This window comes from Rhinolophus sinicus, chromosome 12 (genome assembly GCF_057876585.1).
Source record: "Rhinolophus sinicus isolate RSI-liver-muscle chromosome 12, RSI-T2T, whole genome shotgun sequence".
Lineage (NCBI taxonomy): Eukaryota > Metazoa > Chordata > Mammalia > Chiroptera > Rhinolophidae > Rhinolophus > Rhinolophus sinicus.
Genome location: NC_142512.1, coordinates 35,462,254 through 35,485,009, shown reverse-complemented (window position 1 = coordinate 35,485,009; position 22,756 = coordinate 35,462,254). Strand labels below are relative to the sequence as shown.

General features: G+C 57.1%; 1 protein-coding gene across 19 annotated transcripts in view; it reads left to right on the top strand.

The window, feature by feature from the left end:
- Positions 1 to 22,756, top strand: part of CACNA1G (calcium voltage-gated channel subunit alpha1 G) — a 64,645-nt gene that overhangs the window by 29,992 nt on the left and 11,897 nt on the right. For 5 of the 19 annotated variants that reach the window (XM_088802187.1, XM_088802189.1, XM_088802192.1 and 2 more), the window contains 17 exons: positions 1,250 to 1,401; positions 2,204 to 2,389; positions 2,475 to 2,589; positions 2,671 to 2,826; positions 5,655 to 5,723; positions 7,199 to 7,283; positions 7,367 to 7,560; positions 8,387 to 8,818; positions 9,706 to 9,806; positions 10,020 to 10,143; positions 11,941 to 12,009; positions 12,142 to 12,326; positions 13,212 to 13,338; positions 14,860 to 14,985; positions 15,545 to 15,634; positions 16,199 to 16,412; positions 18,305 to 18,358. In XM_088802187.1, the coding sequence (XP_088658313.1) occupies positions 1,250 to 1,401; positions 2,204 to 2,389; positions 2,475 to 2,589; positions 2,671 to 2,826; positions 5,655 to 5,723; positions 7,199 to 7,283; positions 7,367 to 7,560; positions 8,387 to 8,818; positions 9,706 to 9,806; positions 10,020 to 10,143; positions 11,941 to 12,009; positions 12,142 to 12,326; positions 13,212 to 13,338; positions 14,860 to 14,985; positions 15,545 to 15,634; positions 16,199 to 16,412; positions 18,305 to 18,358 (2,479 nt within the window). The remainder of the gene's footprint in view (positions 1 to 1,249; positions 1,402 to 2,203; positions 2,390 to 2,474; positions 2,590 to 2,670; positions 2,827 to 5,654; positions 5,724 to 7,198; positions 7,284 to 7,366; positions 7,561 to 8,386; positions 8,819 to 9,705; positions 9,807 to 10,019; positions 10,144 to 11,940; positions 12,010 to 12,141; positions 12,327 to 13,211; positions 13,339 to 14,859; positions 14,986 to 15,544; positions 15,635 to 16,198; positions 16,413 to 18,304; positions 18,359 to 22,756) is intronic. The other 14 variants (XM_088802188.1, XM_019730965.3, XM_019730955.3 and 11 more) reach the window with 8 other exon arrangements.

Genomic DNA, 22,756 nt, shown 5'->3' with positions numbered 1-22,756 from the left:
ATTCTCCCTGGGTTCATTCCTTGTATTCGACCCGTGGTGCCTTCCCTTCCCCTCTGCTTGGAGAGACCCCGCTCACACTTCAGAGTTCATTTCAAGTGTGAGCTCCTGACTAAGGCTTTTCCAGTGTATTTTTCATCATCTCCTGTCCCTGAACTCCTGGATTTACTGTCTGGATAATTTATTTTGTCATCGAAGCATCTAAGGCCTCTTATGGTTATTCAGCTGTTGTGTGTGTGTACAACTTGTTTCCGGCTAGATGCTAAGCTCCTGGGAGGCAGGGAGCATGGCTGACATGTTTTTGCAGCTCCTTTTATACCTGGTGTATTGCTAGACATGAGGCATTGCTAGAAAGAGGAGGAAGGGAGGGAGGTGACTAGTGAGCTGGAATAGCAGATGAGATAGTCTGTCATTAGTTCTGATGACCTCTCTAATATGTGTCCTTGGTCTTAATCCCCCTTGGAGCAAAAAACAAATTAGTTCCAGTGTTTTATTTGGCCAGAGAGGTTGAGAATCTTGCCGAAGGTCACACAGTGAGCTGAGAGGATAGGCTGAGAATTAACCAAGGTTCCTAGTCTCAGGCAGCAGCTCCAAGAGCCTCCTCATCTGTGACAGCCCTTCTTGGAATTTCCCTTCTGCCCATTGGCATGTTCGTATGTGCATGCATGCATGGGTGTGTGTGGGTATGTGTGTTTGTGCATGTGTGTTTGTGTGTATATGCATGTTTGTGTGTATATGCCTGTTTGTGTCTGGAAGGAAGCAGTGTAGCCAACAGTTGTCCAAGAGAAGGCTGCCAAGTCCACAGAGTAATTGTAGAGCATGTGTGACTGTGTGTGACTGTGTGACTGGTATGAGTGTGAGGCCTTAGCAATTGCCCTGTGACATGGGCCAGCGTCATTGTGCTGCTGGCCCGGGCCTGCTGACCTGACCTGGCAGCACAGGTAAGGATGGGTCTCAGAGCGCCCAGAAGTAAGTGGGCAGAACGCACAGCTCAGTCCTCCAGGATCTGAGACCCAGACCTGGGAATGGCAAGGGGCCGAGGGCTGCATGTCCTGGCTGGCCCTCAGTGCATTTCCTCATGGACCCTTTGAGGGAGGGCCCTCCCCATAAGCCTGAGCATCCAGTCCCCCACACCCGCCTCCCCCATTTTGCTGTTCCTACTCCTCCTCTCCCTGTGGCCCTGTGTTCGGGAGGGCTGCATGAGGGGCTCAGGAACAAGCCACGGCTGCTTCATGCCTGCCCTGCCCTCCAGCCCGAGGAGCTTACCAATGCCCTGGAAATCAGCAACATCGTCTTCACCAGCCTCTTTGCCCTGGAGATGCTGCTGAAGCTGCTCGTCTATGGTCCCTTTGGCTACATCAAGAACCCCTACAACATCTTTGATGGCGTCATTGTTGTCATCAGGTATGACTACCCCTTCACTGCCTCTCACCTGAGGAACGCCCACCGGGAGGGTTGGGGCGAAGAGCCACACAGCCTGTTCCTCTGGGCTGAAGGCGTCTGGAGTCAGGCCCCACTGACCCCCAGGCCCTGCCACTGCCCCAGGTGGGGACTCTCTGGGCCTCCCCTGCTCCATCCACCCTCTCTCTCGGCCTTACCTTGCTCAGGAGGGACGTGGCCTCTCATCTCCTTTGGCCGGGCCCCTCTACAGTCTTCTCTCCCAACTTCTACTTCTTGTCCTCGACCCCACGTAGGCCTGCAGTGGGTGAGGACTGGGGAGTTGGCTTTGGAGAGGAATTGGAGGACGTATGAGGCCCAGCCAGCTGCCCCTGCTTGCAAAGTGCTTGGAAACCATCTCAGACGCTGGCAGCTTAGTTTCAGGTTTCCAAAACCTTGGGAGAATGCTCCATTGCCCCAGGCTTAGGGCCAGGAGAACTACTTTATTGCTTTTTTGGGATTGGCTTTAGATTTTGTTAAAAGAGAACAAAGCAAATATTCCGTAACTTGATGTTGTTGCTTTGCCCAGATTGAGGGAAAGGGCTGTCGGCTGCCAGGATCTGAGAGAGTGGAGAAGGCTGGCACTGTCACCCAGATCCTTGCCACCCTGGAGGCTCCTGCCTGGAGGCCTGAGGGCCAGTCTGTACGCCACTTTCTCAGGCTGTGCTGGCCAGTCCAGGCCCCAGGTTGCTGCTGGCCCCTGGCAAAGAGAGCAGTGGGCGGAGGGGGAGCATGCAGCGGGTTCAGGCTCTCCCTGCCCCTCTTGCAGTGTGTGGGAGATCGTGGGCCAGCAAGGGGGCGGCCTGTCGGTGCTGCGGACCTTCCGCCTGATGCGGGTGCTGAAGCTGGTGCGCTTCCTGCCGGCGCTGCAGCGGCAGCTCGTGGTGCTCATGAAGACCATGGACAACGTGGCCACCTTCTGCATGCTGCTCATGCTCTTCATCTTCATCTTCAGGTGAGGGCGGGTGCCGGCCGGGAGAAGGGCCCCAGGGCAGGGGTGCTGGGGCCTGATCCCCGTCCTGTGGCTCCTGTGTCTTCAGCATCCTGGGCATGCATCTTTTCGGCTGCAAATTTGCATCTGAGCGTGACGGAGACACGCTGCCGGACCGGAAGAATTTTGACTCCCTGCTCTGGGCCATCGTCACCGTCTTTCAGGTGCGAGGGAGACAGGGCAGGGTGGGTGGGGGCCGTGGGGTGGCCCTGGCGAGAGCCCTGACTCCTGTCGTCTGCTCGCAGATCCTGACCCAGGAAGATTGGAACAAGGTGCTGTACAACGGAATGGCCTCCACGTCGTCCTGGGCCGCCCTTTACTTCATCGCCCTCATGACTTTTGGCAACTATGTGCTCTTTAATCTGCTTGTGGCCATTCTGGTGGAGGGCTTCCAGGCGGAGGTAACCCCCTGCTTTAAACAGCCCACTTCTAGGAGGGATCGGCTGCCTGGCTTAAGCTTTGGTAGTCTGGGAGGTCCTGCAGGAAGCACCCTTCAGACTCAGTGGGGCAACTAAGGGTGGGGGGCTCTGGGTCTCAGGCATCCCCTCGGCACTCGGTGGTTGTGGGGGAGGGGTCCCTGGGTCCCAGGTTAGCTGCCAAGTGGGCTTCCCCCTCAAAGTCAGCTAGACCCTTCCCCAGAGGGCTAGACAAGTGTCGGCACACGGTCCAGCTAGATCCTTGAGAACAGGTGCTCTTGGGGACATTCAGAGGGGACACATCTGAGCCAAGAGGTGGGGGAAGCTTGTGTGCAAGTCATCTGAGCTCTGGCTGAGCTGATGAAGATGCCACCAGGGCTCGGGCAGGGCTGAGCTGCCCAGGGTGAGAAATGAGCCCAATTAGCTGCGGGCATGGCAGAGATGAACGTCCTATTTCCAGCCCGGACTCCATCACGTTCGTCACAGGCAGCGTCATCAATTAATATTGATTTACATTGATCCTGCCCTTGTCTTGCCAGGGCACAGCCTCTGCCTAAAGGGCTGAACCCCCTCTTCTCCCTCAGCTCTGCCCCTCTCCCCACCCCAGGCCCAGCCCAGAACCTTGCACAGGGCAGGTTGACCCAACCTAGAAATGCTCCAGGTTGGGCTGGAGAAGCTCTTGGTCCAGTTCTCTCCAGGTGACCCGGATGGAAACTCCCGCTGCGGCCTGGTCTATAAATACCTAGCACACGGTGGAAAAACAAAAATCTATTTTCCGCCTCTTTCCCAGCCTTGAGAGGGAGGGCTGTTCCCCGAGGGCCAGGCTGGGCTGGTGGGGTGCGGGGGCATCTGTCCTGCACTGGCCTTTTCCTGCTCGTTGTAATTCTGTAGGTACCCATTATTGCATTTCCTCCTGCTGGGTGACAGTGAGGGCAGCTGGTGGGGGGTTGAGCCCTGCCTTGGTGATGGCTGGGCCTCTTGCAGGAGGGAGGGACGTTGGTGCTCTCCCTGGGACAGGACAATTGTTTGGGGGTTCATTGGGGCCTGAAGGGTTAAGAGGTGCCACCGTGCTCCCACACGGACCAGGGTCTCTTTGGAGACCCACCACTCTCAGCCACTGCTCTTGATTTGTAAGAGAAGCTCAGTAGGGACTTGGGTCTTTCAGATCCTTCCAAACCACAGGTCCTGGGAGCTAAGATTCCCTCAGAAAAATTCCTATGGAACCCTGTGGAAGGAAATGGAAAATGCCCCGAGTCTATTCCCCGCCGCCTCCCCAACTGGCTGATCAGCCACCTCGGCTGTCCTGGTGATGCCCGGCACAGACAACCCCCTCCCCAGCACTGGCTCTTTCAGCAAACACCTTGTTAGACTGAGTGCCACAAAGCCAGCCTGGTTGCTAGGCAGCAGCAAAGCAAAGTCTATGCGTGGGAATGAGAGCAGCCTGGCCCTCGGCCCTGGTCTGGTCATTCCGGCCCTGCTAGGGGCCTATGGCTGCCTCAGCCTAAGAGGTCAGCTAGGACCCTGGGCCATACCCTCTTCGCCCTTCAGAGTACAAGTGACTATAGGGAGGGTCTCACTCAGGGTGGGATGGAGAAAGGATTTCAGGATCAATACTCCCTCCATGGGGGTGGGCAGTGGCCTGGCCCTCAAGTGCCCGGGGGAGGGGCTGCACCCTCGGCTCATTGTCTTGCATGTGGTGAGCCAACTCCTGGGGAGGGGGCGCTCGTGGTCACTCAATGCTAGTGACTTGAACACCTCCAGAGGCACCTGCCCTCTCCTGTATGGAGTTTCAGGGGGCTGTATCTGTGGTGCTGAGGGGGGCCTCACAGTCTGGCAGGAGAGGCTGATTATTGCTGTTGTGATAGCCTGAGGCCACCCCACCTCAGTGGAGGAAGTAGCTGCTGCCATTTTGTTAGGTGTCACCAGCATGAGGCCTCAAGAGTGGCCCCCTGCTGGCCTTGCCACCCTGCCGAGAGGTAGGAGAGGGGGTCAAGGGGATGGGGCCGGCTGGCTGTTCATTTCCCGACTTGCAGGGGGCAGTGCCCTGAATCCCTGTATATTTATCATCCACACACTTAATTAAATGAACGGGCAGCAGGCCCTGTGTGAGGCCATTAATTGATAATAAACAATATCATAGCCGTCATCCCGATGTTACTTGTCACATCCCATCCCAGTTGGAGCAGCTGGACCTGTTCTGATTGGGAGGGATGCAGGCAGAGTGGATGGGGGTTAGGAGGCCTGTTCCTGCTCCTGACCTTGTCTCCTCTCCAGCCTCTTCTTCCCACCGTTCCTACCCATTCCCTAAGCCTGCTGCCTTCTAGCGAGGAAGGGGGAGTTGTAGACTTGGGTCTGAGGCCCACATGCACCTCTTACTCTCCGTACGACTTGGGACATTTTCTGAACTTCTCCAAACCTTGGGTGCCTCCTGTAAGATGGTGCTGGCAATCCCTGCTTCTCACCTTTCGAGGAAGCAGGCTGGTGTTAATGAAGCAATTCCACGGAGCCTGGCAAGCTCTAGTGAATGGTAGCTGCTATTAGGATTATCTGGGCTTGATCTCCTTTCCTGCCCTTGTCCCCATCTTTGTGGCCTCAGCCCTCACCCTTCAGATTCATTCTGGCCCGAGGGCCTGTGGTTGAATCCTGGAAGGCCATTCTGTCCCCTTTCCACTCCTCCCACCCCCGTGTCTTGTTTCCCCTGCTGTCGGGTTTGCATCCCTCCTTTATCTTCATCCTCTTTGGACACTGCTGATGTTTGAAAGCCTGAGTGCCTGTGACCAGCGCCCGTCCCCTGCCTCCCCCTCTCCCTGTAGGAAATCAGCAAACGGGAAGATGCGAGTGGACAGTTAAGCTGTATTCAGCTGCCTGTCGACTCCCAGGGGGTAGGTACGCAATCATGAGTCAGCATGCCCCCTGTGCCCTGTGCCCCCCTCTACTCCGCCTCCGTGTCTCTGTGCTCGTGTTCACGCTCAGCTGCTGTGCAACCTGTGGTCGCCGTGGTGGTCATTGGTGTCGTGAGACTGGCTTCGATTTTAAGTCCCTTCTCCCTTGAGGATATCAAGGGGAGGAGCCTCCTTGCCTCTGCCCCCATCCACCTGCAAAGGGCACATTCCCATCCTCTACAGACTGATGGATGGAGGGAGAAGGAAGGGACTTAGAATCCTCTGTATGCACGTGTGTGGTACACCGCGTGTGCGTGCCTACGCGGAAGGCCCCCAGGAGTCCCAGTCATCGGGTCTCAGAGGAGTTGGGATCCGTGGCCACAGACTGTGCTCCCCTATCTCTGTCCCCTCCGTCTTGCCCTGAACCTCTGTTGGAGACCCCACAAGCTGCCTCAGCTCAGGACAAGTCTTCGGAGGGAGTAGAGATGGCTCTTGCCAGAATGTGCCAGAATTTTAAAGCCACTTCCCAGTCTCTGGCTCCTTGACCACCCAGGAGGTCTGGCAGGGATTACGGGGCGTGGTCCTTCTCTGGCCCCCACACTGAGGCTGCGCCCTGCTGTTTCCTGCATTGGCACCAGAATTCGGGGCGAAGTCAGGATTCCCGCAGGACTTCACAGTCCTGTACATCCCGAGCAGCCCCCTGGAGATCCCACTTGATAATGAAAGGCCTCGTTAGGGACGAAAACTGAGTTAATGAAAATGATCCCCTGAGATGCCAATTACGCAATATTTATGTCCTTATCAAAAGTAGCAATCAAGTATTTTTTAATAACTTCTTAAGGAGAAGTGTGTAATTACTGGGGAACCTACTGACCTGCTAAGAAAGAAGAAAAAACTCTCCTAGAGACAGGGAGAGAGGTAAAAATGGGGCCAGGGGAGGGGGCAGGGGCTTGAGGAAGATGGAGGGAGAAGCAGGGGGATGGAAGTGGCATCGCTGGGCTGAGCCACTTCGTCTGGGGTCTTTCAATTTCCTTCTGGGGTCCTCGGGTCTGAGGCTCAGGAGGGCAGCCATGGAGGGAGAGCACAGGGCACAAGTGGCCTTTAGAACTGAGGCTCTAGAGATCCCTCAGGTCCTCAGATGCCCATGCCACCCACCCTCCCCACCCGGCTATCCCCATTTCCCTCAGCCATTCTTGGAGCCAGTCCCAGCCAGGCTGGTTGTGCTGTGGGCTCTGGGGTTAGCAGTGGCCGTCTCTGAGGTGTGGCTGGTAGGAGGCAGAGGTGTTGGGTGCCCTGAGGAGCCCTGGGCCCCAAGCCTGGGTGGTCTGGTTTATGCCAGTGCATGTCTCGTGCCGTGGTTGCTGGTTCCTGTGGCCTATATGTAGTGTGTGCGTGTGAAGACAGGAAGACCTCCGTGCATCCCTCTGACCCCTGCCCAGCCAGCTCCCTAATGGCCCGCTGCTCCCCCACCCTAGGGAGATGCCACCAAGTCTGAGTCCGAGCCCGATTTCTTCTCTCCCAGTCTGGATGGCGATGGGGACAGGAAGAAGCACTTGGCCTGTGAGTATCTATCCTGGGGGTATGGCCCCTGGCCCTGGGCCAGCCTTGAGTGGACTCAGGGACTCCCTGTCTCTCTCCTGCAGTGGTGTCCCTGGGGGAGCACCCGGAGCTGCGGAGGAGCTTGTTGCCACCTCTCATCATCCATACGGCCGCCACGCCCATGTCGCTTCCCAAGAGCTCCAGCACAGGCCTGGCAGAGGCGCTGGGCCCCACCTCCCGCCGCACCAGCAGCAGTGGGTCAGCCGAGCCCGGGGCGGCCCACGAGATGAAGTCACCGGTAGGGATCCCCGATGGGAGATGTGAGGACATCAGAAGGGGAGAGAGGATGGAGGTGGGAAGGCCCGAGAAGATACCCCTGAGCCATGGGTTGGACAAGCCCCAGGGGGGTCAGTCGGGGCTGGCGGTGCAGGCAGGTGGAGGAGCCCTGGCCTTGGGTTCTAATCCTGCTTCTTCTGTTCCCTGAGTGACGTTGGGTGAGACTCAACCTCTGAGCGTCGTCTCTAAAGTGGGGGGTTCCTACCTCCTTAATAGCTCATCATAATAATAGTAAACCCCATCCAGTAACTGATTCTGGGCCAGACACCATTCTAGACACTGCTCATAAGTGTTGTAGACCCATTTAATCCTCACAGCAACCCTATGAGGTAGGTACTGTTACTATCCCCATTTTACAGATGGGGACCTGCGTCTCAGGGCCCTGAAGTGATGTGTGGGAAGCTCCGAAGCAAGTAGGTGACAGAGCCAGCATTTTAATCCAGGAGGCTAGTGTGAGGGCCCACGCTCTGGCCATTATTTAATACTGCCGCTCATCTGGTAGTGATAAGACTTCTCTCACTAAACAAAGAATAGGTGCTAGTGTCGTATCTGCTTTAGAGATGAGGAACTGAGGTACAGAGAGGTTTATTAACTTGCCCAAGGTCACACAGCGGATTGGAGTAAACCAGGTCCTGAATCTAGGCATCCAAGACCAGAGCCCCTGCTCATCATGCCTCTATGCCTGGTGTGATGCCAGGGAGGCCGACGGGAGATGGGGTGCATGTAGGGGTACAGGGCTGCATGGCCGTGGCTGAGACCACCCTCTCTCTCCTCGGCTCACCCTCCAGCCAAGCGCCCGTAGCTCTCCACACAGTCCTTGGAGTGCAGCAAGCAGCTGGGCCAGCAGGCGCTCCAGCAGGAACAGCCTGGGCCGTGCCCCCAGCCTGAAGCGGAGGAGCCCGAGTGGGGAGCGGCGGTCCCTGTTGTCAGGCGAGGGCCAGGAGAGCCAGGATGAGGAAGAGAGCTCGGAAGAGGAGCGGGCCAGCCCCGTGGGCAGCGACTGTCGCCACGGGGGCCCCCTGGAACGGGAAGCCAAGAACTCTTTTGACCTACCAGACACACTGCAGGTTCCCGGTTTACACCGCACAGCCAGTGGCCGCAGCTCGGCCTCTGAGCACCAGGACTGCAATGGCAAGTCCGCCCCAGGGCGCCTGGCCCGGGCCCTGCGGCCCGACGAGCCCCCACTGGATGGGGATGATGGTGATGACGAGGGCAACCTGGTGAGGCCCCTGTGCACACAGTGACCTTGAGCAAGGAGAGCTGTGCCCGGCCTGGGGCAGGGCTGGACAAACAACCCATCCCAGTTCTGTGGCATTCAGGAAGTTACCATCACGCCCAAGGGATCTCAGGGGTGCTGGCCCTGGAGGTGGAGCTCCAAACACCCTCGTTTCTCCCTGTGCTCACCCTGCCTAGCCCCAGATCCTCGTCATGCCTGGGGCTGTGGCTCTGAGGTCCTTGGTGGATAGGAATGGTTTCAGGCAGATGTGTATGAATCTTTCATGGCTCTCCCCCTGTGACTCAGAAAGACCCATCACTCATCTCTCCAAACTGATGCCCTCTCCTGTCCCCTTCTCTCATCTTGACCTCATGACAGCCTTGACTTTACACGTGCCTTGCCCATTACACTTCTCCTGGCTTCCCTCCCCCGCCCCCACCTTTAACCCTGGGGTGGGGCCCAGGCACTCAGGACCTCTGGGTTAGCATGTGAGGAGAAGGGGCCAGGGTTGCTTCATCCCAGGTGTGTCTTTGAACAGACGGCTATGATGAGTGTAATGTTTGATAATTGATGTGGCTTCCAAGCCCAGCGGGCAGGGAAGGAGAAAGGGAGGGCAGGTGGGGGCTGGACAGGAGGTAGAGATGGGAAGAATGCAGATTTTGCAGGAGGAGGAAGGGGGTGCAAGGGAGGAGGGGGGAGATAAAGGATGTGAGGGATGCTCAGGGGACCAGAGGGGGCTTGGGGGGACATGAGAAGGTGGTCTTAGGAATTCAGGGAGAGAAGCAGGGAAGAGGGCTAGGAGAGGTTGGCAAAGTGAGGGCTGGGAAGGAGTGAGGGGTGGGGGAACTTGGTGGCCTGGCCCTCCTAACAGCCCTGCTGATCCTTCCACAGAGCAAAGGGGAACGGATGAGGGCATGGATTCGAGCCCGGCTCCCTGCCTGCTGCCGCGAGCGAGACTCTTGGTCTGCCTACATCTTCCCTCCTCAGTCAAGGTAAGCAGGGGGTCCCTGACCTGGGCCCCAGCCTCTCCTTCTCACGGGAAATTATCCTGTGATGCCGATGCTAGAAGTGTCCCCCGACGTGGGAATGTGTGAGAGAGGAGCCTCAGGCTGGGGGTGCCCAGGATGGGTAGGAGCCTCGGGGCAATGCCTCTCACTGCTGCCCTGCCTGCCTCCCGCTCAGCTTTGGCCTCTGTCCTGGAGCAGGTTCCGCCTCTTGTGTCACCGAATCATCACGCACAAGATGTTTGACCACGTGGTCCTCGTCATCATTTTCCTCAACTGCATCACCATCGCCATGGAGCGCCCCAAGATTGACCCGCACAGTGCTGTGAGTCCCCAGGACTAAACACGGTGGCTGTTGAGTGCCTGCTCGGTGCCAGGCCCCTCCCGGGTTAGTGAGCAGGGCGGGCAAGGAGGCCCAGAAAGACGGAGGGAGGGAGCCAGGACTCTCCCGTAGGTCTCCCTGACTCCCACCTTTGCAACGGGCACCCTGAGATACCTCCTGTGTCCTTCTTCTGCTTCCATCTCCCTTCTGTGATACATCAGTCCAGCTCAGGGAGTGGGCCCTGTTCCTTACTTGGGTGAAAAGTGAGCCCCGTCGCACCCTGGCTATTTGCAGACGGCGTGTTCTCGTGAGCCAGAGACTTGTGAGGCCCCTGTGTGAGTCGGTGAGTGTGGGGATGATGCGAACAGCGAGACTGGTCCTGGCTGCGCAGAGCAGTCATGCTTTCCCTGCTCCTGGCAAAGTGTCTCAGTTTCACCCATGACCCCTGCACCGATGGGGGAGACAGCCAGTCCAGCCTGCCCCCTGGGCAATGCAGAGGGGAGAGGGCAGCTGCTCTGGTCCTCTTGGCCATGCTACGTCACAAACAAGCAGGTTTTCAGGGCTGTGACGGGTCACTTCTGCTTGGCCTATCAGTCCTCAGAAGGAAAGGAGAGGCCAGAGGCCTGAGTATCTGGACATGCTCCCAGGGCCCTCGCCTCTGGTGGGATGGGCCCACCTGTTCTGGGAACGCTGTCCCTCGTCTGCTGTCATATACCCTCCCCCCGACAATGATTCTGGTCCAAGAACGGGGGGTGGCATCTTACACCACTTACTTGGAGGTGGCCCCCTGCCCTCCTCGCTACCTCCATGTCATTGTCCAGATTTCAGTGCTATTGGGGCTTCCATTAGGGTGGGCTTCAGGCAGGCCAGCGTGGGGATCGAGGGAGTCTTGAGGGGTGGAGGGGCCAGCCCAGGAAGAGGTGGGTGAAGAAGCATAGCACTAGGGGTCCCCATCCCTGGGCCGGTGTGGGGTGGAGCAAAGGCAGCTGGTCACACTGGCCGTCTCGTCCACCTCCTGCCCAAGGCCCTGCCGCGCAGCTCTCTGCCACTGTCATCACGTCTCTCCCCTCATCTTTCCACTCAGCTCCTTTGCCTCTAGCTGTCACATGCACACATCTCTCTTTCCCCTTTCTCTGTTTCGCACTCTCTCTGACGCTCACTCTCTGCCTGCCGCCTCTCCAGCTCTTTACACCCCTCTCTTGGCCACCCAGTGATGAAATCAGCCCACAGATATCAGGGCTGCCGCCTTTCTTTCCCTGCCCAAGCCTAGGCCCAGCATAAATACTGTGCCTGAGGAAACACTGCCTGTCCTCGGGCCCCCAGCTTTTCCTGCAGCTCCATTTCTGGGGCACACAGCAGGAAAGCAAGTCCATGGAGCAGGGAGAAGAGTAGAATGGGGAGGTCAGAGATCAAGTTAAATCCTGCCCCAGTTTTAAGAAAGAAATCATGGTAGGGCCTGAAATGTGGGTCTCAGATGACAGCACGGTAGTGGGGTTATTTCCCCTCCAGGACACTCGGGAGGCGTGGGAAGCAGCTCTGTTCAGGGCAGGGGTGCAAGTGAGTCAGGGGGCCTGGCACTGGCTGTGTGTGTGTGTGTGTGTGTGTGTGTGTGTGTGTGTGTGTGCGTGTGTGTGTGAGGGGTGGAAGTGGGGAAAGGAGATTGTCTGCTTTGTTGGGGAGGGGAGGGGTCTTTTTTTCTGAGTCAAACGTTGGAAGCGATTCCTGGCTTCCGTATGCAGAGCAGACCTGGCCCAAGGAGGGGGGCCCTGGTGGGCAACACCTACCTGCTCTCTCTTGTAGGAACGCATCTTCCTGACCCTCTCTAATTATGTCTTCACCGCAGTCTTCCTGGCAGAGATGACCGTGAAGGTGACGGAGGGGTCGATGTTGGTTGGGGGCTGTCTGGTTCCTGGTGGGGTGGAGAGGATGGGCTACCAGTGGAGGGCAGGGCGGGGGACTGCAGGGAGGTGGTGGTGACCGTGGCATGCCGGGCGTCCCCAGGTGGTGGCCCTGGGCTGGTGCTTTGGGGAGCAGGCGTACCTGCGAAGCAGCTGGAACGTGCTGGACGGGCTGCTGGTGCTCATCTCCATCATCGACATCCTGGTCTCCATGGTCTCCGACAGCGGCACCAAGATCCTCGGCATGCTGAGGGTGCTGCGGCTGCTGCGGACCCTGCGCCCGCTCAGGTGAGCCCCAGCCAGGTGTCCTCCTCGGGGACGCCCCCAACCACCAGCCGCCCCGCAGTGGAGCAAGGGAACCACCTGCCCCTGCTTCCTGCCTGTGACCCCCACAGGGAACGCTGTCATCACTCGGCTTCAACTACGGGCTGAGGACTTTGTGTCCCTGGGCCTCCCCCTCAGTGACACTCCCCACATGACATGCTGCTCAGGGCTGCTGTGCCCCTGGCCTTGTGCAGGGCGCAATACAAGGGGCCCTAGGCGGGGCCTCATCGCCTTCAGCTAAAGCTCTCGCTTGGCTGGTATCCTCTGGGGTGACAGTTGGCCCTCCCCAGGGAGGTAAGAGACTCTTCTTCCCTGCTTTCCTCACCTTCATGCCTCTCAGGAGCCACCCACCAGATCGAGTGGGGCATCTGCCGTCTCGGGAAACCTTCCACAATGAGGCAATCACGCCCCCCCCACCCAAGGGTCACAACTTTCCGTGGATGGGGACAATACTGACTGACTAGTGATGCTTCCCTTGCTATGACAATGCACCCCTGTTCCTTCCCCTCCCTGCCTGACCCCTGCAAGTGCATCTCCCTGTCCTCACAACACACTGCCATTCTTTGTCCCTTGGCAACACCTCCCTTGAGTTGAGTCCTTTGACATCCTGGGAGTGGAAATGAGGGTAGAGTGGGGGTGTCTGCTTCCTGTTTTGAGAGTTTATAGATGGGAATCCCCATGCCAGGGATCCTGGGAAGAGGGGACTGTTCTGCATAGCCAGCCCACAAAGCCATCGTCTTCCCTTAGCCAGAGCCCAAGCCTGGAACCATTGGGCCAAGATTGAGGGGCAGGGACAGGGGAGTGTCCGAGCTGGGGGAACCCCTCTTATCACCCCCCCTCTATCCCCAGGGTAATCAGCCGGGCACAGGGCCTGAAGCTGGTGGTGGAAACGCTCATGTCCTCACTGAAGCCCATCGGCAACATTGTGGTCATCTGTTGTGCCTTCTTCATCATTTTTGGCATCCTGGGGGTGCAGGTTTGTGAGGGTCTAGGGGCCAGCTGTCGGCAGAAGCCTGAGGGGTGGTCTTCCTCTTGGACCCTGGATGCTGAGGCCCAAGCTGCTGCTGCCTTTATTCCAGAAAGGAACACACAGGGACACTTCCTTTAAGATCTTACACCTCAGGCCCCTTTGCCTCCTGGGCATTTTGCTGAAAACTGGGAGCCTGGAACAGGGCCTCTAAGGGGACGAGCGCCTTGGAGAGGCTTCTGACCTGTGACAGCTGCAGGCTGCTGTTCCACCCCCTTCACGCACTGCACTCTGGCGTGGAGGGACTGGCCCCGGCCCACAGTCTGCTCTGGGATCCCCTCCCCGCCTTCCCTGCTTGAGTGGATGGGCTACAGGCCAGGCCCACGGATCCAGAGCCCAGACAGCTGGGCCAGGTTAGCGACGTGCTGGCAGGCAGGCGGGTGCAGACCCCAGACGAGGCAGGAAATGGGGCTGCAGGGGAAAATTGGCCTCTGGCCCAGGGAGGGAACTTGGTGTTGGAAGAAAAAGAGCGGGAACTGTTTGCAGGATTCAGCAGGCGCCTCTGGGCGCCCCTCTACCTCCATCGTCCTGAGCCCCTGGCTCCAGCTGTTTCAGCTGCAGGGTAGACAGCTGGCTATTGGGGCAGCAGGGGAGCTCCTGGGTGGCTACCCTCATCTCCCTCCCTTCCTTCGACTTCCTGGGGAGGGGGCGGGGGCTGTTCCTGGTTTCCTAGAATTCCTTAGCCCCAGGGACCCGGCGGGTACGGTTGCCAAGGCTGCCTGGTGCCTCCCTACACAACCAGTGCCCCTTCCCTTCCCTCTCTTCCTGGCCTGCTTGGGGGAATAGAGGGAACCATTGTTGAGCCCAGTCCAGGGTTCTTCCATTGGATTTAGATGTCTTGAGCAGCTACCCATGCTTCTTGGTCTCCCATCCTTCATATCCCTTCCCCACCTACAGTCATAGCCTGGTCTGTTCTGGACTGAGGGTCAGCTTTCCAGTCACACAGACCTGAGTTCAAGCCCCTTTTTTTCTGCCATCTACTGGTAATATGACCATAGTGAGTGAACTTACTTCCCTGAGCCTCAGTTTTCCTCATCTGTAAAGTGGGGTCAATAATACCTCGCGTACCCCCACCATTAAACCAGATCACTTGGCCCTTCCCCCAGAGTGTCTGATTCAGTGGGTCTGGGGTGGGCCTGAGCATTTGCACTGCTAGCACATTCCCAGATGGTGATGATGCCCGTCTAGGGACCCCACTTGGAGAAAAACCTGGCCTAGCCCTTTGTAGAAAACAAATGACTGCTCCCCTCCTTCCACCCTTTTTCAGTACCCACCCCATGACCTTTCCTCCTCTCTCTAGGGCTCTGTCCAAGGAGCCCAGAGGACGGGGTGCCTTCAGGGCAGGTTCCCTGACTTAACTGACCCCAAGGCTGAGTACCCCCACCCTACCCAGGGGAGGTAGGGCTGGGGGTTTCGGGGCCTCCTGGGTCACAGCTCACTTCTCTCTGTCTCTGGTATGTGTGTGTCTAGCTCTTCAAAGGGAAGTTCTTCGTGTGCCAGGGCGAGGACACCAGGAATATCACCAACAAATCTGACTGTGCCGAGGCCAGTTACCGGTGGGTCCGGCACAAGTACAACTTTGACAACCTTGGCCAGGTGAGCCCAGGCTCCGACGTGGGGGTGGGCGTGATGGAAGGGGTCTGGAGAGGACAGAGGTCCAGGCTAAGTGATGCCTGCAGGGCAATTGATTTACTTGCCAGGGCCTCAGTTTTACCATCTGGTGAATGGGTAATGGTGTCTCCTTGGAGGCTCATAGTAAGGATGTGATGAGATCATATGTATGTTTGCTTAGCATGGCACAGGGTGCAGGTATACTGTCCAGATGAGGCCTTTCCTTACCCCACATTTATAGAAACAGAGATGTAGGAAATGTAGTTTGTTCGGTTTTGCTGGTGTTTCCCTGACCCACACTGGTTTGGGTTTCTGGATTTCAGAGGGTCTGATCATTTCCCATGGCTCCTCTGGCTTCATACTAGCCATGGAGCCCTGGGACCGAGAGCTCTCTTGGGGCCTGGAGTGTGACTCCAGCCTCACCTCGGAAGCGCTGGGATCCCTCAAGCTACTGCTGGGAGGTGCTTTGAGGACAGATGGTGGTTGGTTCAGCCACACATCCTAGATTTCAGATGGTCTCCTCTCCTCCTCACCCCTCCCCTAGGCTCTGATGTCCCTGTTCGTGCTGGCCTCCAAGGATGGCTGGGTGGACATCATGTACGATGGGCTGGATGCCGTGGGTGTAGACCAGCAGGTAGGGCTGAGGTGGGCAGGATCCATCTTTGGGCTCAGGTCACTCAGCATGGGCCAACTCCAAGCATGACGGGTGCAGACACTAGACAGAAAGAGGGCAAGGCAGGTTGCCAAAATGCCATCAAAGAGACAGGAGAAGCTGTAACTGGTAGCCTAAGGGCCAAATCCTGGCATGTTTCATTGACTGGCAACATGTTTACATTTTTATGTAGTGGTGAAAATTTAAAAATTGGCTGATTTCGCATGAAAATCCAGATTTGAGCCTGCTTAGGAGAAATCCAAAGATCTGGAAACACTGGGCTTGCATTCCCTCAGGGCAGGAGTCAGCTGGAACAAAAGAAGCAGCTGCCCCTTTTGAATAGAGCTACCCTCCACTTTGCCACAGTTCCCAACCCTCCCTACTGCCTGACACCAAACCCATGTGATCCATTGACATCCCCTGCTGGGTCCCTGTAGCTAATGAGTCTGTGGGCCCGGTCTTAAAGAACCCAGGCTATGGGCCAGCATCTGAGACGTCGTCCGTGGGCTGATGGCGCCTCCTCCTGTCCTTCCTGCTCCCTGCCAGCCCGTCATGAACCACAACCCCTGGATGCTGCTGTATTTCATCTCGTTCCTGCTCATTGTGGCCTTCTTTGTCCTGAACATGTTTGTGGGTGTGGTGGTGGAGAACTTCCACAAGTGTCGTCAGCACCAGGAGGAGGAGGAGGCCCGGCGGCGGGAAGAGAAGCGTCTGCGAAGACTGGAGAAAAAGAGAAGGAGTAAGGAGAAGCAGATGGCTGGTCGGTAGTCTTTCCACATCTCTCTGAGTCGTGCTTGACTTTGGCCTTGCGACGATACGGGGCCAGGGGCTGGGGCTGGGGGCAGGGAGAAGATGCTCCCTCCCCTGTCCTCACCTCCTTTCCCCGCAAGAGCATGTCAGCCTTTAGAGCCAGCATGAAGCAGACCAGTTCTGCCCCGTGGGGGAGGGGGAGCTATCCCCACCCTGCGGGGCTCCCCGGGTCTCAGCATCGAACTCCCCAGATGATTCCAGGTGGGAGTTATGCACGGCCTCTCCCAGCTCGACTCTCAGAGGAGCCTCATGGGATGAGAATCTTGCTCCATTGTCCTGGGTTGGTGTCCAGAGACCCAGGGATTGGTCCAGGAGCCGCCTTGCCTGCCCCAGGGTTGGCGAGCAAGCATCTTGAACCAGTGCCTGCCTAGTGTCCGTAGCTGCTGAGTAAGACCTCGGCAGAGGCTGCAAGTGGAGAGCAGTATGAGAGGACCCCATATCCACGCTCCCTCAGAACTCCCAGGCTTTCTGACGGTCATGTTTTGCTCTAGCTGGAAAAAAAAGAAAGAAAAGAAAAAAAAATCTCCTCCTGGCTTAGAGAAGGTCTGAGGTCACAGAAACTCTAAGCACATGACTCTCTGGCCCTAGAGCCCCCAGCCCCCTCACCTGTGACCTCCAGCGTCTTTTGGCCTTGGCTGGGCGAGGCCCCCATCTCATTCCCTCCTCGTGTTCTTCTGCCATGGATGGGCTGAGACTAAGCGAAAAGACACACAGATTACAGGAAGAGTGCAAGAGAAGTGACAGGTGTGGGAGCCCCTTTATTTCGCAGTGTCTCCAGGTGTGTTTGCACCTGTCTGCCTGTCTTCAGGGCTCCTGCCTGTCTGTCTGGTTCTCGATAATTTCCATGACTCTCTCTGTCATGTCTATTGCCCACGTTTCTCTAAGTGTCTTTATGTGTGGGTTTCTCTAAGCCTTTGTGTGTCTCTCTGTTTGGTGTACGGGTTTCCTTTCCTCTCTCCACCTTTGCACAAACCGTCTTCCTTACGCCGATAAGATGTGTGCAGTGCTCTGAGTTTTCTCTTTGGTTTGTTGAAATGTGAGTACCACCAAATGGGTTAGGGGCTGCGGTGCGCCCTCCCACCCCTCTGCCCCTGACTCTAGCTCCTGCTGCCTGTGGGGGGCACCTGGAGCAAGGGGAGAGAGTGTGGGAGAGTGTGGGTGTGGGTGAGTGTGGGACAGAGCCCATGTGCCCTGTGAGAGGCGGGGGCAGCTCATGGTGGGTGTTGAGGGGATACTGGCCTCTGGGCAACAGCGAGTGGTGCACTTGTCTATATAGATCTTACATCCTCAGTACCTGTGCCCAAGGCACCCTGCTCGGCTCTAGGGTAGGGGTCCCATCTCTGCTCTCCCTGTGGATGTCTGAAGCTGAGCAGGTGCAGTACCCCCAGCAGCCATGCTCCTACCCCTGGTCCATCCGCCCTCCCATCCTTGCAGTCTGCTGTCTCTGCAGGGCATCTGCAGATGGAATTCTTTTGGCAGGAGTTACTTGTGGCCCTGCCTGACCAGCTGGCTCCCCTTCTGGGGTCTGTAGCCACCTCAGGTGCTGCTGAGGCTGTGGCTCGGGTAGGAGTGGACATCTGTTCTGATGACAGGCTGCCTGCCCTCCCTGTGCCTCCGATTCCGTCCCTGCGACCCTGATGCGTTGGCTGAATTGTTTGTCTTCCTCAAGTGCCCTGTGCCCCAGAGTTTGGGGCTGGACATTCAGGACGAGCCACCCATGCTCAGCACACCCCATTTATAGGCAAAATGAGGGTCGGAGCCGAGGGGGAGCGAGCTGCTGAGGGGGCCCTGCCCAGCCCACCTGGTCCGGCCAGTGACCAATGTCGTGTTTCGTTCTTTTAGATCTAATGCTGGACGATGTAATTGCTTCCGGCAGCTCAGCCAGCGCGGCGCCAGGTACTGCGTCTGGGGTTGTGGGTTCCAGGGTGTGGCCTGGGGGTGGTCAGGCCCTGCCTGCCCCCAGGCCCACCTCATGTGTGCGGGGACATCCTCTTTGCTCCCTCTCCATGGCTCATTGATTCTATCCCCTCGGGGCGAGTGGGTAAGAGTCTCTAAGGTGCTGGGCTCTGTGTCATCCCATAGACCTGTGCTACGCTGGACGGGAGGTGAGGGCCTCAGCACTGCTCTCCCTCGGACACCTCTTGAAGGACCCACCTTCTCTTCCAAGTCTTCCAACGTCTGAGCTCCCCAGCCCCCTGCTGCCTCTCCCCACTCCTGCTCCTCTTCCCAGGCCACATTGTTCGATTATTAGAGCTTCAAATCTCTCCTGTCTCTTTTTGTCTGAAGGGGAGACTTTGATCAAAAGTGAGCAGGATGAGAGGAGCAGAAAGGGGAAGGATTTGTTTTAAAAATGTAATAATGAATAATTGAACAGACTCATTAATAGTCGAGTAATCTCAGTGGCTATGTCATTGCTACAAACAGCAGCAATTGGGAATCAAAGGCCTGAGGTAGCCATAGCTTCTTCCCAAAACCGAAGATGTGGGAGCGAGTTGGGCCCTTCTCTTTAAGAGCCGTGTCTCTGGGAAGGCCCTCCTGGTCCTGCCCTGTCCTGGTCCTCTGGCCCTTGCTCCTCCCAACACAGTCCCCGCACAGAGGGGCTGAGACTCCGAGAATCTGGGACAGGGCTTTACAACCTCTGATGTCGCCACACGGTGGTTCCCAACCTGTTTATTCCCAAGGGCCTTCCTTATCTTCTCCAACAGGCCCCGCATTTTAAAAGACTGCCTTTGAAGTTAAGAGCTCTTCAATAATGACTTTGTTTCACTGTTTTTACTAACCAAAGGCACATATAATTGCTAATCAGAGCTTCTGAGCTGCAGAAGGTTTCACAGTGAATGATGCGGGGGGAGAACATTTTGCCCTAAATTCATCTGTGGGGTCCTAACACAGGCATATATGGATAATTTCATTTAAGCTTTAGAAATATTGAAAAGAATGTAAGGACCCCCATGTGGCTGCCTTCTCAGGTTGCTGAGGACTTGGTACGTCAGGCTGGGGACCACTGGGCTGTACCTTTCTCCACTATTCTGCACTCCCCCAGAAACCAGCCCTGGCAGATGCTGCCCTGTGGGTGTTGGGCTGTCTGACCTAGGAGGACTCAGGGACCCACCTATGGGAGACTCCCTGAGCCACCATTTGAGAGGTCATTCCCGAAGCCCTAAAGTGGATTGATGACTGCTGTCACGACAGTACTGAGTTCTACTGTTTGGCACTGAGAGACCATCTCTCTGGGGCTCAGGCAGGTCCAGCTGGTTTGTGTCTGGATTGCCTGGGTCCCACGTCTCTGTGTCAGGCTGTGTTGCAAACCCCTTATATGTAGTGGGTGAGAAGTGGGTGGGAGGAAGTGGCCTTCAGCTTTTCCCTGTGGGTTCACCTGGTCTGTAGACTAAAGTGTCCACACGTCCACTCATCCCCACACCACCCTAGCGTAGGGCTGGCCTACAGAAGCTTTTCCACCAAGAACCAACACATGCAGACTCTCATGGCCACCAAGAACTAACTGCGCCTGACATGCCCAGTTGATGCTAAACACGTTTGTGAGTCTCACGCTGCACCCCCATTCTGGGGACATTAAGCCGTGATGGGGCTCAGGCACATGCAGGTACGTGCACTAATGACAACAGTGTGTCTTACCTCTCCAGCTGGTAATGAGCCCTCAGAGACCCTGAAGTAGGGCTCAGATCATTCCATACCCCTCTTTCCCAGACCTGGTGTTCTACGTGGTCTGTACCAGAACTTTTCAAACCTCACTGTACGTAAGAATTATCTGGAGAACATATTAAAACACAGATTCCTGAGCCCCGTCTAGAAATACTCATGGCGTGCTCTGAGGTAGGAGGTGAACATCTGCATTTCCCATCAGCAGCACGGCTGGCAGTGCTGGGGCACTGGCCTACCCAACAGTGTTATGGGGATGAAGTCACAGCCCCTAGTCTGGGGCTGCAGGAATCAAACATGCATCACACCTCTCATTCCCGCCATGTGCCGCGCCCAGTGGGAGGGGGGGCCTGCCAGACCCCAGGGAGGGGCAGAAGGGGAAAGGCTTTGGTTATCAGGGGAGTGGGCCTGACCAGACACCTGGGTCCAGCCCAGGTGATCAGGTTGGCCCCAAGTGACCACTCGGCCTCTGGTGCCAGCTCTATTCCAACAGCCACCTGTGGTACCTGCCTCCACTCGCCCTCTCTCCTTCCACTGGGACCCAGTGATCAGGCCTGGCCACCAAAGCTGATGGTGTGGCGTCAGCTGTGGGGGCCTGTGTCCCTGCCGTCCGTACTCCCTGCCATTCTCCCGGCCGTGCCTCAGGCTCCTAGTGACACCTACTAACTCACTGTGCCTGCTGCCATCACTCACAGCCTCACATCCTTCCTTGTACTTCTCCTCTGCTACTGCTTGACTGAGGGCTGGGCAGTCCTGGGGTGCCCTCCTCCCCACTGTCTGACTCTGGTACTTTCTCTGCCTAAGGCAGCTCATACTGGTGGGATGCTTGACGATGGGCCAGAGCTGCCCACACGCAAGTGACCAGTGGTCCAGGCCCCTCCTGGGCAACAGCTGGAGAGCAGATCCACCCCAGGCTCCTCCCTCCTCTGGGGGCGGGGTGGGGGTGAGGGAGGGTCTCTATTTCTGCTCTGAGCTCAGATGCTGCCTATGAAACCAAGATCTGGGGAGCAGCCAGGCAGTAGCGTCATCCAGAGCCCGACAGCAAGAGCCTTTGTGCAAACTGTCCGCGTGCACCCCCGGGGCCCAAGCCCCAAGGCCCTATGTCTAAACCCACCTGGCAGCTGGCAAGGGCCTTGAGCTGGGAGTTTGGCTCCTACTTAGTCACGGCCTCACAGTATAGGAACGACTTGCTTTCTGCTGGCCTCATTCTCTCCCTCTGTAAAATAAAGGGACTGGCCCAGGAGAGGCTGAGCAGGTTGGCCCTGGTGCACTTTGGACCGCTGCTCTCATAGGGGATTTCCAGGAGCCTGGGCACCTGCTGGTCTGGGGTGGGGCTGAGGTGGAGGGGTGTTTGTGCAGACACCCAGGGGCCTGGGACCGGACCTGTCGCTGTGAGCAGATGTCCTGCCTCAGTCCTTCTGCCCCATCTTCCCCCTGGGCCACTTGGAGGAGGCTCCCTGGCCAGAAGGCAGAGGTGGTTGTGGAGGCTTAATTGGGCCTGGGGCTGCCTATACGATCAGACTGGGGTGAGATGGGAGAGGGGGTACTCTTCTAACCTCTCCTCTGCATTGTCTCAGCTAATAATGGGGCTAATAAGGAGCCGCTTTTTCTAACCTAATTGTATTCAAACATTTTAGTTAATTCTCCATTCATATTTTAGCATAATGGGATCGGTGCTCTCGGCACTTATGGAGATTAATGCAGAGAAAGAGTTCCAGCTGCTAAGGCAACACAAGGCGACTAGCGCCCTCTGGTTCTTGTGGGTACAGAAGGAAAGAAAAGAAGCCCGCTCGCCAGGTCCACCCTCCACAATCGCCCTGTGGATGACCCGAGGCCTCATGTTGTCCCCTCTCTCGGGCCTCTCCACCCCCACCCTCCTGGGGGTCAGGAGGGCTGCCTGAGCAAACAAAGCCACAGTTGGCTGGCCCACGTCTGGGGAAACAAAAAGATGGCCTAATGCACCTTGTGAGCCAGGACATTCCAGCCCTGCTGCCTCTTGGTTATCCACACGTCAAGGCTGATACTGGAGAGTGGCATCTGGGTCGAGGCTGAACATGCAGCTCTCGGGCGCTCTTCTTCCTTCGGCCTTCGGTGGGGGCCCACCCAGGCCACTCCCTGCCTCAGTTTACCCCTCTGTTAAATAGTCCTCTGCATGGGAAAGGACAGTTATGTCTGAGCTGGCCTGGGCCCAAAGCTTCCCGCTGCCCCTGAGCCAGCCACCCCTGGCACAGGCCTCAGAGGCTGCAGGCTTTGCGAGCTGGCTTTCGCCCTAGACTTCCTGAGGGGGAAGGGCTGTCTGGGACCTGAGGCTGCCCCAAGCCTCCCATGGGGAGCCTCTTCTTTCTTTGTGGCTGCCTCGGACACCAATCTGTCAACCACCCCCAGATGACATGTATCGCCAACTTGACCTGGCCTTTCCTCAGCACCTGGAGGAGGGGCCCCCTGCAATCTTCTGTCCCCAGATTCATTCTGCCAGCTTAGCAGGCCAACCTTCTGGCACCATGATTTGTATAACTAAGTGGTTCACTAATTACAAGAGAAATATTATGCCTCTGACAGATCTCAGACAGTGCTTCCAGCCCAGCCTGTAGTCTAATGCTACCCTGACACACAGGAGCAGGCTGGGCATTGCCT